At 39.5% G+C, this 12619-nt stretch overlaps 1 protein-coding gene across 1 annotated transcript in view; it reads right to left on the bottom strand.

The window, feature by feature from the left end:
• Positions 1–12619, bottom strand: part of LOC137389523 (beta-mannosidase-like) — a 32843-nt gene that overhangs the window by 6826 nt on the left and 13398 nt on the right. Inside the window, exons 9-13 of the mRNA XM_068075554.1 lie at positions 8774–8938; positions 6859–6938; positions 2572–2762; positions 2101–2280; positions 728–831 (exon numbers count right to left, since the gene is read on the bottom strand). Coding sequence (XP_067931655.1) covers positions 728–831; positions 2101–2280; positions 2572–2762; positions 6859–6938; positions 8774–8938 — 720 coding nt within the window. The remainder of the gene's footprint in view (positions 1–727; positions 832–2100; positions 2281–2571; positions 2763–6858; positions 6939–8773; positions 8939–12619) is intronic.

Raw genomic sequence — 12619 nt, forward strand, 5'->3', positions numbered from 1 at the left:
ACCTGAGTGAGATAGTCATAAACTGACCTGAGTGAGATAGTCATAAACAAATCTTAGTGAGATAGTCATGTACTGACCTGAGTGAGATAGTCATAAATAAATCTGAGTGAGATAGTCATGAACTGATCTGAGTGAGATAGTCATAAACAAACTTGAGTGAGATAGTCATAAACTGACCTGAGTGAGAGAGTCATAAACTGACCTGAGTGAGATAGTCATAAACAAATCTGAGTGAGATAGTCATGAACTGACCTGAGTGAGATAGTCATAAACTGACCTGAGTGAGATAGTCATAAACAAACCTGAGTGAGATAGTCATAAACTGACCTGAGTGAGATAGTCATAAACAAACCTGAATGAGATAGTCATGAACTGACCTGAGTGAGATAGTCATAAGACTGACCTGAGTGAGATAGTCATAAACTAACTTGTGTGAGATAGTCATGAACTGACCTAAGTGAGATAGTCATAAACTGACCTGAGTGAGAGAGTCATAAACTGACCTAAGTGAGCTAGTCATAAACTGACTGAGTGAGAGAGTCATAAACTGACTTGAGTGAGATAGTCATAAACTGACCTGAGTGAGAGAGCCATAAACTGACCTAAGTGAGCTAGACATAAACTGACCTGAGTGAGAGAGTCATAAACTGACCTGAGTGAGAGAGTCATAAACTGACTTGAGTGAGATAGTCATAAACTGACCTGAGTGAGATAGTCATAAACTGACCTGAGTGAGATACACATAGTGGGTGAAGTTAGTCACCGGATCTATTAGTGAAGCGTTTGGTTTGTTGAAATAGTAACGTATCTGAGCATTCATTTGCTCCTGACCTGCAATATTTCCCATAAGATCTTGTTAGGCTTGAGACTATGCATTGTATGCTACCCTAACAGTTAGTAGCAACCTCTTATTAAGCTACAGTTTGGGCTAAAAGTTGCTCACAAACATCTATGTTGTAACTGGAAAGATATGACTGTTTAATGTGAATTTGCCGCTCATCTCAGCTCATTAGCCATTCTGTGATACAACTTAAACAACAAAACTCAAACAATTGAGGCACGGCAACCGAAACTTCCAAAGTGCACAAATCTCAGCTAAAGCAACCAAACTTTGTGAGGAGAGGCCACACAGCTTTTAACCAAACTCAGGAAAATAGCATTGTTCATGATAGTTCTACTGTTAACGTGGTGCGATTCCATTTAAAACGTTTTATACTTCACTCAAATCAAAGTATTTAAACAAAAAAATGTGTGATGGTGAGGCCATAAAGTAAAAAATACATTCGCTAAAATGTGTTGTCCAAGCAAAAGCAAGTTTCTGTTACTCCTAGCCAAACGAAATAGAGCATGATTGAAACCAGTTAATTTAAACTTTTATGCATTAGAAACTTCGGGTGGTTCGTCTAACCGAGGTTTTTGACATCAAGAGTCGCTTTGGTTGCCATGCAGCCACCCAGTGATTAGACAAACGAGCTCTTTAGATGAGAAAAATTTTGGATTTGACCAAATCACCTAATTGAGATTAGTAGCCCTGCAGGTGCTCTAGTTGGCCTGATCTACAAATAACACTTTACGGTTGGATTCCAACAAGCCTGCTGGTGGCAACAGGAAGCACTTCCAACCATATATTGTTTCCTCTGCACAAACAACAATGCAATTTAGTTTGCTATGACTAGTTTAAAATATCTGCCAACAATTTATGAAGAAGACCACTTAAGATTGTCATGAAAAATACTCGCTGGTTGAAACTCAAGAGTAAACTCGAGCCACCAGCGTAAAATTGCTAACCCTGAAGCTAATAATTCACCCTTTGATAGTAGGACTGAAGTATTCAGATAAGCCAATAATGATGGCACAACTAGCTGATGGCATGTGCCATAGCTGACAACAACTACAGGTTCTTCCATTGAATGTAAATCCTACTGTTAATACGTTGTATCAATAATCCATAACGCAATAGCTCAATATTGCCAATATTGCTAAGTATATTGAAAGCGTATGTAAAGGTCCGAAATATTAACTAACAATACGGCGCACTTAACAACTGGTATGTAGAGGTACTGTTGCAATCAACAAGAATGGAGTATCTATCATTCACACCTGAGCCATGATGGTTTCTGTAAAAAGCAAAATTGCTGAACTCGAAGAGGTCAGCAGGTAGTGTGAGCGGAACAAGTGATTTGGTTGACGGCCAGGACTGATAGCCATATTCAGATAAAAATCTTGACCTTGGATGAGTGTCTACATAATATCTCCCAGGCGTGTAATTGTAGTAGTGTACTACAAATAAATGATAATATCATAAAGAATGCGATAATATCTAGACAAATGGCCAAGCGTTTTAGTTATCAATATTTTTGGCAGAACGCTTTTGAGACTCTTGAATACTCCTTAGCTGACCAATGTGACTGAAACAACAAACATCTTTATCGTAAAACATTACGGCTGCTTTAAAAACATCCTTAACAAATATCATTGAATAGAAGATACAGTTCAAATAATCAATCAGAGCAGCTATAGACATCTGTTTGTATAATGAGAACTTGTATTATGGGGTACACCGGCACTCACCATCGCCGTATCTTGTATCGTAAGGATTGAGGGCTATCCAACCCTCTTTCTCTGACTGAGCAGCGTTAGAAGGACTCGAACTTACAAAGATGCCACTAGGATGCTCTTTGTAAACAGCTGCCATGACCGTGTCAATATAGAGCTTAATGTAATCAGCCTTGTAAAGGTCAAACTTGCCTGTCGTGTTGTACCTTTAAATAGCAACCAGAAAGGCTGGAATCTGCTCTCGTTTTTATGATATTCACGAAGTTGCTATAAAGCGATAGTGTAGCGATAAACCCCTATACCGTGATAGCGCAGCAATACATCCTTATACAGTGATAGCAGAGCAATACACCCCTATACAGTGATAACGTAGCAATACACTCCTATACAGTGATAGCGTAGAAATACACCCCATACAGTGATAGCGTAGCAATACACCCAATACAGTGATAGCGTAGCGGTGCACCTCAATACAGTGATAGCGTAGCAATACACCTCTATACAGTGATAGCGTAGCGATACACCCCTATACAGTGATAGCGTAGCAATACACCCTTATACAGTGATAGCGTAGCAATGCACCCCATACAGTGAGAGTAGCTTTACATCCCATACAGTGATAGCGTAGCGATACACCCCTATACCGTGATAGTGTAGCAATACACCCCCATACGGTGATAGCTTAGAAATACACCAGCATACGGCGCTGCAATACACCAGCATACGACGCTGCAATACACCACCATACAGCCCTGCAATAGACCACCATACGACGCTGTAATACACCACCATACGGCACTGCAATACAACCCCATACGGCACTGCAATACACCCTCACACGGTGCTGCAATACACCACCATACGGCGCTGCAATACACCACCATACGGCGCTGCAATACACCACCATACGGCGCTGCAATACACCACCATACAGCGCTGCAATACACTCTCATACAGCGCTGCATACACCAGCATACGGCGCTGCAATACCAGCATAGAAACAGCCCTGTCGCTGTTTGGAAGCGAAACACTTGTGTGAGCGCATAGGTCTTGCTTTCCTGTTGATTCATAGGCTGAAACTTTTGTTGTTGAAATGATATCTATTGTATCTGCTCTTACTTGAAAATAAAAATATAAAAGGCTGCAAGAACCAATAAACAAAATCGAAACATTCCTTGACTACCTGATTGAGAACAACGCTCACATAATCATGAAAAACAAAAGGCAAAAAATTTAGATCTGTATGTAAAGACGTAGCCTGTCTTGACAAACTGTTGTTTTTACGGAGTTGTCCCCCGGCGAGTAGGGCGAGCAAAACAACAGCTTGTCACAGGATGCACTGCACATGATGCATCAGCTGCACTGAAAGGGAGTTGTTCTCTTCCATCTATGCGGCTTGGCTGCGATGTTATGTCGGTTGCTCCATTGGTAATCATAACAGACTTCGTGCAAAAATTTATGTAAAAAAACAGATAAAACGTTTAACCAGAGACCAGTCTCTGCGGTAAACTTTAGTAGAACTTAAGAATAAAATTAATTAAAACTAAAATCAAAAAGAACAAATAAAACTGACTGATACAAAAATACAAATAAAACTGACTGAGCGCACAAATAACAACATGTTTAGTTGCTGTTGTTGCCTAAGTTCTTAAGTTCTACTAAAGTTTACTGCAGAGACTGGTCTCTGGTGAAACTCTGCTATCTTATTTTATTCTACATAAATTTTTGCACGAAATCCATTATGATAACCAATGAAGCGACTGACATAACATCGCAGCCAAGCCACATAAATGAAAGAGATTAACTCCCTTTTAATGCAGCTGATGCATCAGGTGCAGTTTGTCTTGTGACATGCTGTCGTTTCGCTCGCCCCACTCGCCGGGGGACAACTCCGCAAAAAACAACAGTTTGTCAAGACAGGCTAGTAAAGACACCACACAACCTACATGGCTACATGATCAGCACTGTGGCTCCCATGTGCCGCTACACTATCAGCACTGGCGCTACCAGGTATTACTACACTATCAGCGCTGAGGCTCCCATTTGCCGCTACACTATCAGCACTAGGTCTCCCAGGTGCCGCTACACTATCAGCACTAGCGCTACCAGGTATCGCTACACTATTGGCATTGGAGCTCCCAGGTGTAGCTACACTATCAGCACCGGGGCTCCCAGGTGTCGCTACACTATCAGCATTGGGGCTCCCAGGTGCCGCTGCACTATCAGCACTGGGGCTCCCAGGTGTCGCTACACTATCAGCATTGGGGCTCCCAGGTGTCGCTGCACTATCAGCACTGGGGCTCCCAGGTGTCGCTACACTATCAACACTGGGGCTCCCAGGTGCCGCTGCCCTATCAACACTAGGGCTCCCAGGTGTCGCTACACTATCAGCATTGGGGCTCCCAGGTGTCGCTGCACTATCAACACTGGGGCTCCCAGGTGTCGCTACACTATCAGCACTGGGGCTCCCAGGTGTCGCTACACTATCAGCATTGGGGCTACCAGGTGTCGCTACACTATCAGCACTGGGGCTCCCAGGTGTCGCTACACTATCAGCATTGGGGCTCCCAGGTGTCGCTGCACTATCAGCACTGGGGCTCCTAGGTGTCGCTACACTATCAAAACTGGGGCTCCTAGGTGTCGCTACACTATCAACACTGGGGCTCCTAGGTGTCGCTACACTATCAACACTGGGGCTCCCAGGTGTCGCTACACTATAAACACTGGGGCTCCCAGGTGCCGCTGCACTATCAACACTGGGGCTCCTAGGTGTCGCTACACTATCACTGTTTGAAAACTTATTAAATGTTGACAATAACAAAATCTTTTGGTATGAACAAATATTAAGGCTGAATAAAGAAGGAGACACACGAGGCTGGAAAGACGACACTAGTACATCCCGGTGTTTCTCTCCTCTCACCGTCACCATTATAGGATAGCATTAAACAACAATAAAAATAAAATACAGTGCACCCCTCAGGATACGATTGCCCTGTTATACGATTTTTTAATCTTACGAAGGGGAACATGATGATTTTTCTACTTCGCCAAACAAAAATCTTATTTCACCATACAAATTCAACAAAACTTTTGCACGAGTTCAAATTTGGTAGTTGGTGTGCTTTTTATGTACGTAAAATAACAAAGATACCGAAATTTTGTTCGCCGAAAACATTTTCACAATGATTAAAAAAGACACGATAATCAATTTTTGTCAGCAGCATTTCTTGTGTGTAAAACAATAATATTTTCCCTTTAACATCGTTAGCAAGGTTGAAGTCTCAATCCCTTCAAACAGAAGATCAGTGGTCTGACAACTTCTCCTAACCTGCTAACAAAACTCCACTTCAATACATATTAAACAGAACATTTTCAAGAACCACATTGCTCAGGTTTCTTTGACGAATTAGGTGGAAAAAGGTTTTAATCAGGTCGGCTAAAAGTTATAGCGAAAACGAAACCAGAAACCGATAAGTGATAAAAGTTTAGTGATAAAAAGTTGAAATTCAGTAAAATAGTTAAAAAGTACACACCAAAACTTAGCTTCAAGTGTGTTTAGAAGCTAAACTTATTTAAAGTGAATGCATAGTTTATGATATCTGTACGTCTGTCTTGAAGGTAAGAACTCTTTGTGGTATGTACTGCACATAGCACATTGCAGATCATAATCAATAAATACACTAAATATACTAAAGTTACTGTAGGTAACTGTAGTTACTAAGGTTAACATACTATTTTGTTAATAATTTTTAACATGTACAGTACATGTATAACATCTGGAGATGTTTGCATTATATAATTACTATATCCTCTATACGATTTTTTCACCATACGATGCCAACCCTGGAGCAAATTAAAATCATATCCTGAGGGTGTAACATTGATTTTTACGAGTTGATGGGTGAAATTGAAGTGATGATTACGGCAGGCTTACAAAAGTGTATCAGCGGGTCGAACTTCTACTTAAAAGAATGGAAAGATGGTGGAGTTATATATGGTTACTTTAGATAATATATATTTACTTCAGCTGAGTCTAAAGTAGGGACTTTAGATAATATATATTTACTGCAGCTAAGTCTAAAGTAGAGACTTTAGATAATATATATTTACTGCAACTGAGTCTAAAGTAGGGACTTTAGATAATATATATTTACTGCAACTGAGTCTAAAGTAGGGACTTTAGATAATATATATTTACTGCAGCTAAGTCTAAAGTAGGGACTTTAGATAATATATATTTACTGCAGCGGAGTCTAAAGTCTAAAGTAGGGGTATGCTAAACACGAAAGATATAAAGGATACCAGTTATCCCTCAGAGCAGCTTCATTCTCATTATTTCCAGCCCAGAGTCCGAGAGATGGATGATGCTTTAGCCTGCTCACCTGACAGCAACAAACAATCAAATAGCACATAAAAACATCTCAAATTAAATGATGGTGAAAAGTTGAAAAAATTACAAATCAGCATAAACGAAGTGGACAAACAGCAGATTTAAAACAGTTATTCTAAAGAGCTTCTTTGATTAACTATTTTTATAACTTTTAGTAATTTTTCTTCAAACACTCAATTCTATCAAAAAAGGAAACCATAAAATGGCTAATGAGAAATGACCTCTCGCAAAATTACACGAGTGTGCGAGGAACACAAATGATCGAGACTTTTGGACAATTTCCTTGACTATTTTGCAGCACGCTATTTTAGCATTGTTAATTTAGTATTTTAATAGGAGAGTATTTGCAAGATATTACAAACTTATTCTTAAAGCAAAAGACCAAATGTGTATTTGATAACTTGAGAACTTAATGTACCAGTTTATAGATATAGTGGATTATATCGGTTACACAATAACTTTAGAATTTAAATCAGGAGCATATACAAAGCACTAATGGCTTGTAGAAGAGTTACAAATAAAATAAAACTTACCAACTAACTAGTATGACCAGATTAGTTTTCAACAATCGTTACTATAATAAAATCAGTGTCCATTCGTTTGCCAAAAGCCATGCTAAGATCGTTCACAAAAAAATTGCACCGCATAAGAACTTAATCAGAATACTCGAATTCTCAGCCAAGCACACTAGCACTTACCCCACTCCATCACCTATTCACATCTAAGAATACATGTGCACATAGTTATTACACCCGATGATCTCTACAGTGCACAGGACTGTCAGGGTACTAGCTGTTACTATAGTAAGATTGCCGTGTTAATCCGTCTGCTGAAGCCATGCTTGGATGTTGGGATAAAAGATCGAATGGGGTTTGAACTTTTGATAACCAGTTTTGTACACCGACATGCGACACCATAAACCAGAATCTCTCACCATACACCAGACTCTCTCACCACACACCAGACTCTCTCACCACACACCAGACTCTCTCACCACACACCAGACTCTCTCACCACACACCAGACTCTCTCACCACACACCAGACTCTCTCACCACACACCAGACTCTCTCACCACACACCAGACTCTCTCACCACACGCCAGACTCACTCACCACACATCAGACTCTCTCACCATACACCAGACTCTCTCACCACACACCAGACTCTCTCACCACACACCAGACTCTCTCACCACACACCAGACTCTCTCACCACACACCAGACTCTCTCACCACACACCAGACTCTCTCACCACACACCAGACTCTCTCACCCCACACCAGAGTCTGTCACCAAACAGCAGACTCTCTCACCACACACCAGACTCTCTCACCCCACACCAGAGTCTGTCACCAAACAGCAGACTCTTTCACCATACACCAGACTCTCTCACCACATACCAGACTCTCTCACCACACACCAGACTCTCTCACCACACACCAGACTCTCTCACCACACACCAGACTCTCTCACCACACACCAGACTCTCTCACCACACACCAGACTCTCTCACCACACACCAGACTCTCTCACCACACACCAGACTCTCTCACCACACACCAGACTCTCTCACCATACACCACATGTATGTATAACAAAGGAGTGGCTGCAGAAGCAATGGTGAGGAGGTTTGAAGATGATAAAGCTCCAACATGTCCGTATGTGATAAATGGAGCTAGACGAAACAAAGTTTTAGCAAAAATAAGATGCGAGTTAAACAATAGATTACCTGGAATATTCTAGAAATAGTGACCCAAAATTGGAAAAGCGACAGAAAAAGCAACAGAATACAACATGCCAAAAACACAAGCACTTGATGAATTCACCTGCTGAGTAACTTCCAGAGTAACGTTTTCAAGAAAGACGGTGTTTGTAGGGTACATGGCGCAGGCAAACATGATGTCCTGCCATATAATGATACCCATCTCATCTGCTAGGTCATAGAAGATATCTCTCTCATATATGCCACCACCCCAAACTCGTAGCATGTTCTGTAGCAGACCAACACCACCTCTAAGGTTAAGGACAAACATTGTACACAACAGGCAAATATTTCATTAAAAACAGTCTGAAAGTACAACTCCTAACACCAAGCTTCTAAGCATCATAGCACATCATGCTTGGCATGATTTGACTGAGCTTATGGACTTATTAAATGATAATATTGGCTAATGTTAAACAAATCTTTGGTAAAGTATTTGGGAGACATGTACAATAATTAAAACATTTTTGTAAACTTCCACCTATATCCTGAAAAAATGAGTACATGTGTATATCTTATGTTTATATAAATCTCACTGTTTGTCTGCCGCCTGTCATTTGTGTGCCTAGTTAAAGCAATTAAAATCGAAGAAAAAAACCTGCTTCGCACTGGCAATGAACTCAGAAACATTCATTCTACAGACAGGCATGCTATCCAATACGCTGTCATTGTCATACTATTGCATAGTTGTTCACATACCTATTACACCCGCCAATCTTTTAAGGTTGGACTTGCAACAAAATTCACATTACAGTTATTTGGTATCAAAAGGTTCACCATGTCTTACTCTGCTGTGTTGTAGGTGCAAAATATTTGGAAATGTGATTACAAGCTCTTAAAAGCTCAAAAATGAACAGTTAATCGCAGCCATCTCTAAAACGTCGTAGGTTGGAATCCCTTTATTTCGATCAATCACGTACTCAACTCAATGTAATTATTGTTTTGACACGTGATGTTATCTCATGAATTGAAAGGCCAATAAAAGACTCAATATAAGACGTCTCGTAGTACTAGTTGATGACAAACACTTCGGGCTCTACTGAAAAGCCCTTATCAAATATAGGTGCTTGCTATTTTAGTTTCGTTTCAGCTTGATCTAATCATTTAGTCGTAATCTGATCATGTGACCAATATTTTCCTCCAAATGGTGCGAACAATTTCTGTAGCAATTTTCAATCATCACAGGTGACCAACAGGCTCTTCATGTTTATCAGAGGATGATATGCACTTCTTCGGGCTAAAGCTAAAAAATTAAACTAATTTTTAGGCTATGATTTGAGATATCAGTGCTCAGTGACAGCATTGCAATGATAATGAAATAGACGCGTACGGACAATAGACATGATTTTATTGAATGCGTGAAGTTTATTTGTGAAAATATTTCGTCGATTGAGGTCGCATGAAAGTGTAAACAGAAGCACATCGTGTTCAACTACGCCCCATTTGAGCCATTTTGAGAGGGATTCCAACCTATGGCGTTTTCATGATAGCTGCGATTAACTGTTCGTTTTTGAGCTTTTAAAAGTCTGTAATCACATTTCTACATATTTTGCTCATACAATACAGCAGAGTAAGACATGATGAACCTTTTGATACCAAATAACTGTAATGTGAATTTTGTTGCAAGTCAACCTTTAATGCTGATTGGTTAAAATGGCATGCTTCACCTAGCACGTCTGAAGATCATGATTGCGTGAGAGATCTTGACACAACCTGTTTTCCTAACGCTGGCATAAGCCATAATAAAAGCTCTTATTAAAGTAAAGATATAGACTAGCTGAAGTTACTGAAATTCATTGGGTAAAGAAATTTAGCCAATGGCAACTACATTACCTGTTACTGTTTATAAGCTGTTTTAAATTTTGAACGAATGTGTGGCATAGGAAGTAAGAAATGTTTTTTAACAATTTCTGTTTTCGCTGTGCCTTGAGCTTTTAAATACTTATGCCTTAGGTGAATGACTGGCGCAGAACGGGTAATAAAAAACAGCTTCTAAACAGTGGCAGGTAATGTAGTTGTCATTGGCTAACTTTGTTTACTTAGTGTATTTGAGTAACTTAAGCTAGCTATAATTAACTTACAAGCTAGTAAATTAACATAATATAATATGACCTGTGTTTATACGTAATTGTGCTTCCACGTAATTGTGCTTATACGTTGTGCTTGTACATTTTGCATAATGATCTCTCACTTTATCAATCATTCTGTAAGCGCGCTAGTAGTAACCAATAGTATTTTCGCAAGCACTTCAAGTATGCTGATTTTCATCAGTGTAATGAGGTATGAGCACAATTTATCATTAGTATGGCCAGTTGGATGCGTAGTCTAATGGATGCAGAAAATGTTTGTAGAACTGGATGTTCCAGGTTCAATTTTAGAGAGAAACGGATTTTTCGTACCTAAAACTTGATCACTAAAACTGGAGATACAGACAAACACTGAAATTTATATATACAGATTAGCTTTCAAATATTATGCATTGGTTGGACATGAACATGACACGGAATATTATGCATTGGCCGGACATGAACATGACACGGAAATGAACACATTCATTTAAATGTTAGAATGGTGATTGTTGTATATGTTGATTAAAAATAAACTTTCTGTGCAAAAACCCTTTTCTTACCGGTGCAATGTCGAGGATTCATCTAGTATATATATATATTCATACTACAGATAATACTGTTTTAGCCTCTATTGAAGCCTCATCACTGCAGCTAGGAGCCGGCAAGGGAGACAAATCCCATGGCCAATGAGAGTTGACCTCCTGCCATGAAACAATTAAGTTGCTGCAAAGACTTTAAGTCAATGTGCTGACACTAAAGTGCTCAAATCACAAATGTGATGAGCTTTGCACTAAAGCTAATAGTGTCGTACCTTTCACAGAGTGATCAACCGAACCAAACTAAGGGAGCAAATACTCATGCTACAGACAGTAGTGTTTCGGCTATTGAAGCCTCATCAGTGCAGCTCAGAGCCGGCAAGGGAGATAAATACCATTGCCAATGAGTTGAAGCGATTTTAGCCAAGTTGTTTTCTTTCCTGACATTTTACGAAGTTGAAACAACTAAGTAGTTTCAACTTCGTAAAGTGTCAGAAAAAAAACTTAGTGGTTTCACAAACTAGTCAAAGTTGCACAAGTCAAAGTGCTGACATTGGAGTGCATATCTATCTTCTATATTATTATATATAAATGTGAAAATATATCTGCCCTTCCAGCTATAGATCTTAAAATCTGGATATTAAAATCTGTTTTATATGGATGTAAACTTTTTACGAATGCTTCGACAAGGTTCTTATGCGTACGCTCTACCACTGAGCCATCACGACTTAGTGATCGTAACGCTATCATATACCAAATAATCCATGCGCGTGCTAATTATTTTAGCCTTAGGTTTTTTACCAAAGATTTTGAGATTTGGTCGTCTCGGAGCTCAAATATAAATTCGGCTCTCGACCAAACAGGAGCATGCGCATTGCAATTAACAAAGCTCCAGAAACGCATAAAAACATTCGCTAACAAATGGAGAAGCATTTTACTATGCATAAATTCTTTACAAAAAGGTAGGACCCATCTGGGACGACGTCTCCTCTGCCGAAGAAATTTGCTAGGGAAATAACGCCTCCAGTCGAATTACCCTAAATTGTTTTGGAGGAGGATTCTCCTTTAAAGATGTGAAGTAAACGTGCCATTTCTGTTTATATTTTCTTTTTCCTACGATCTTTGATGTAACTTGTGGCATTTTTAGCTGTTTTATTATCAATTTTTGCATTTTTAGTATTGTATCTTAGCCTTAAATGTTTTTGATGTTTTAAGAGCCAAACGTATGAAATGCTTACTTTTGTTTTCTATTTCCATCACCATAAATAGAAAACCTTTTATTAAAATTAAACACAATCTATATAT

Source organism: Watersipora subatra, chromosome 3 (assembly GCF_963576615.1).
Source record: "Watersipora subatra chromosome 3, tzWatSuba1.1, whole genome shotgun sequence".
Classification (NCBI taxonomy): Eukaryota; Metazoa; Bryozoa; class Gymnolaemata; order Cheilostomatida; family Watersiporidae; genus Watersipora; species Watersipora subatra.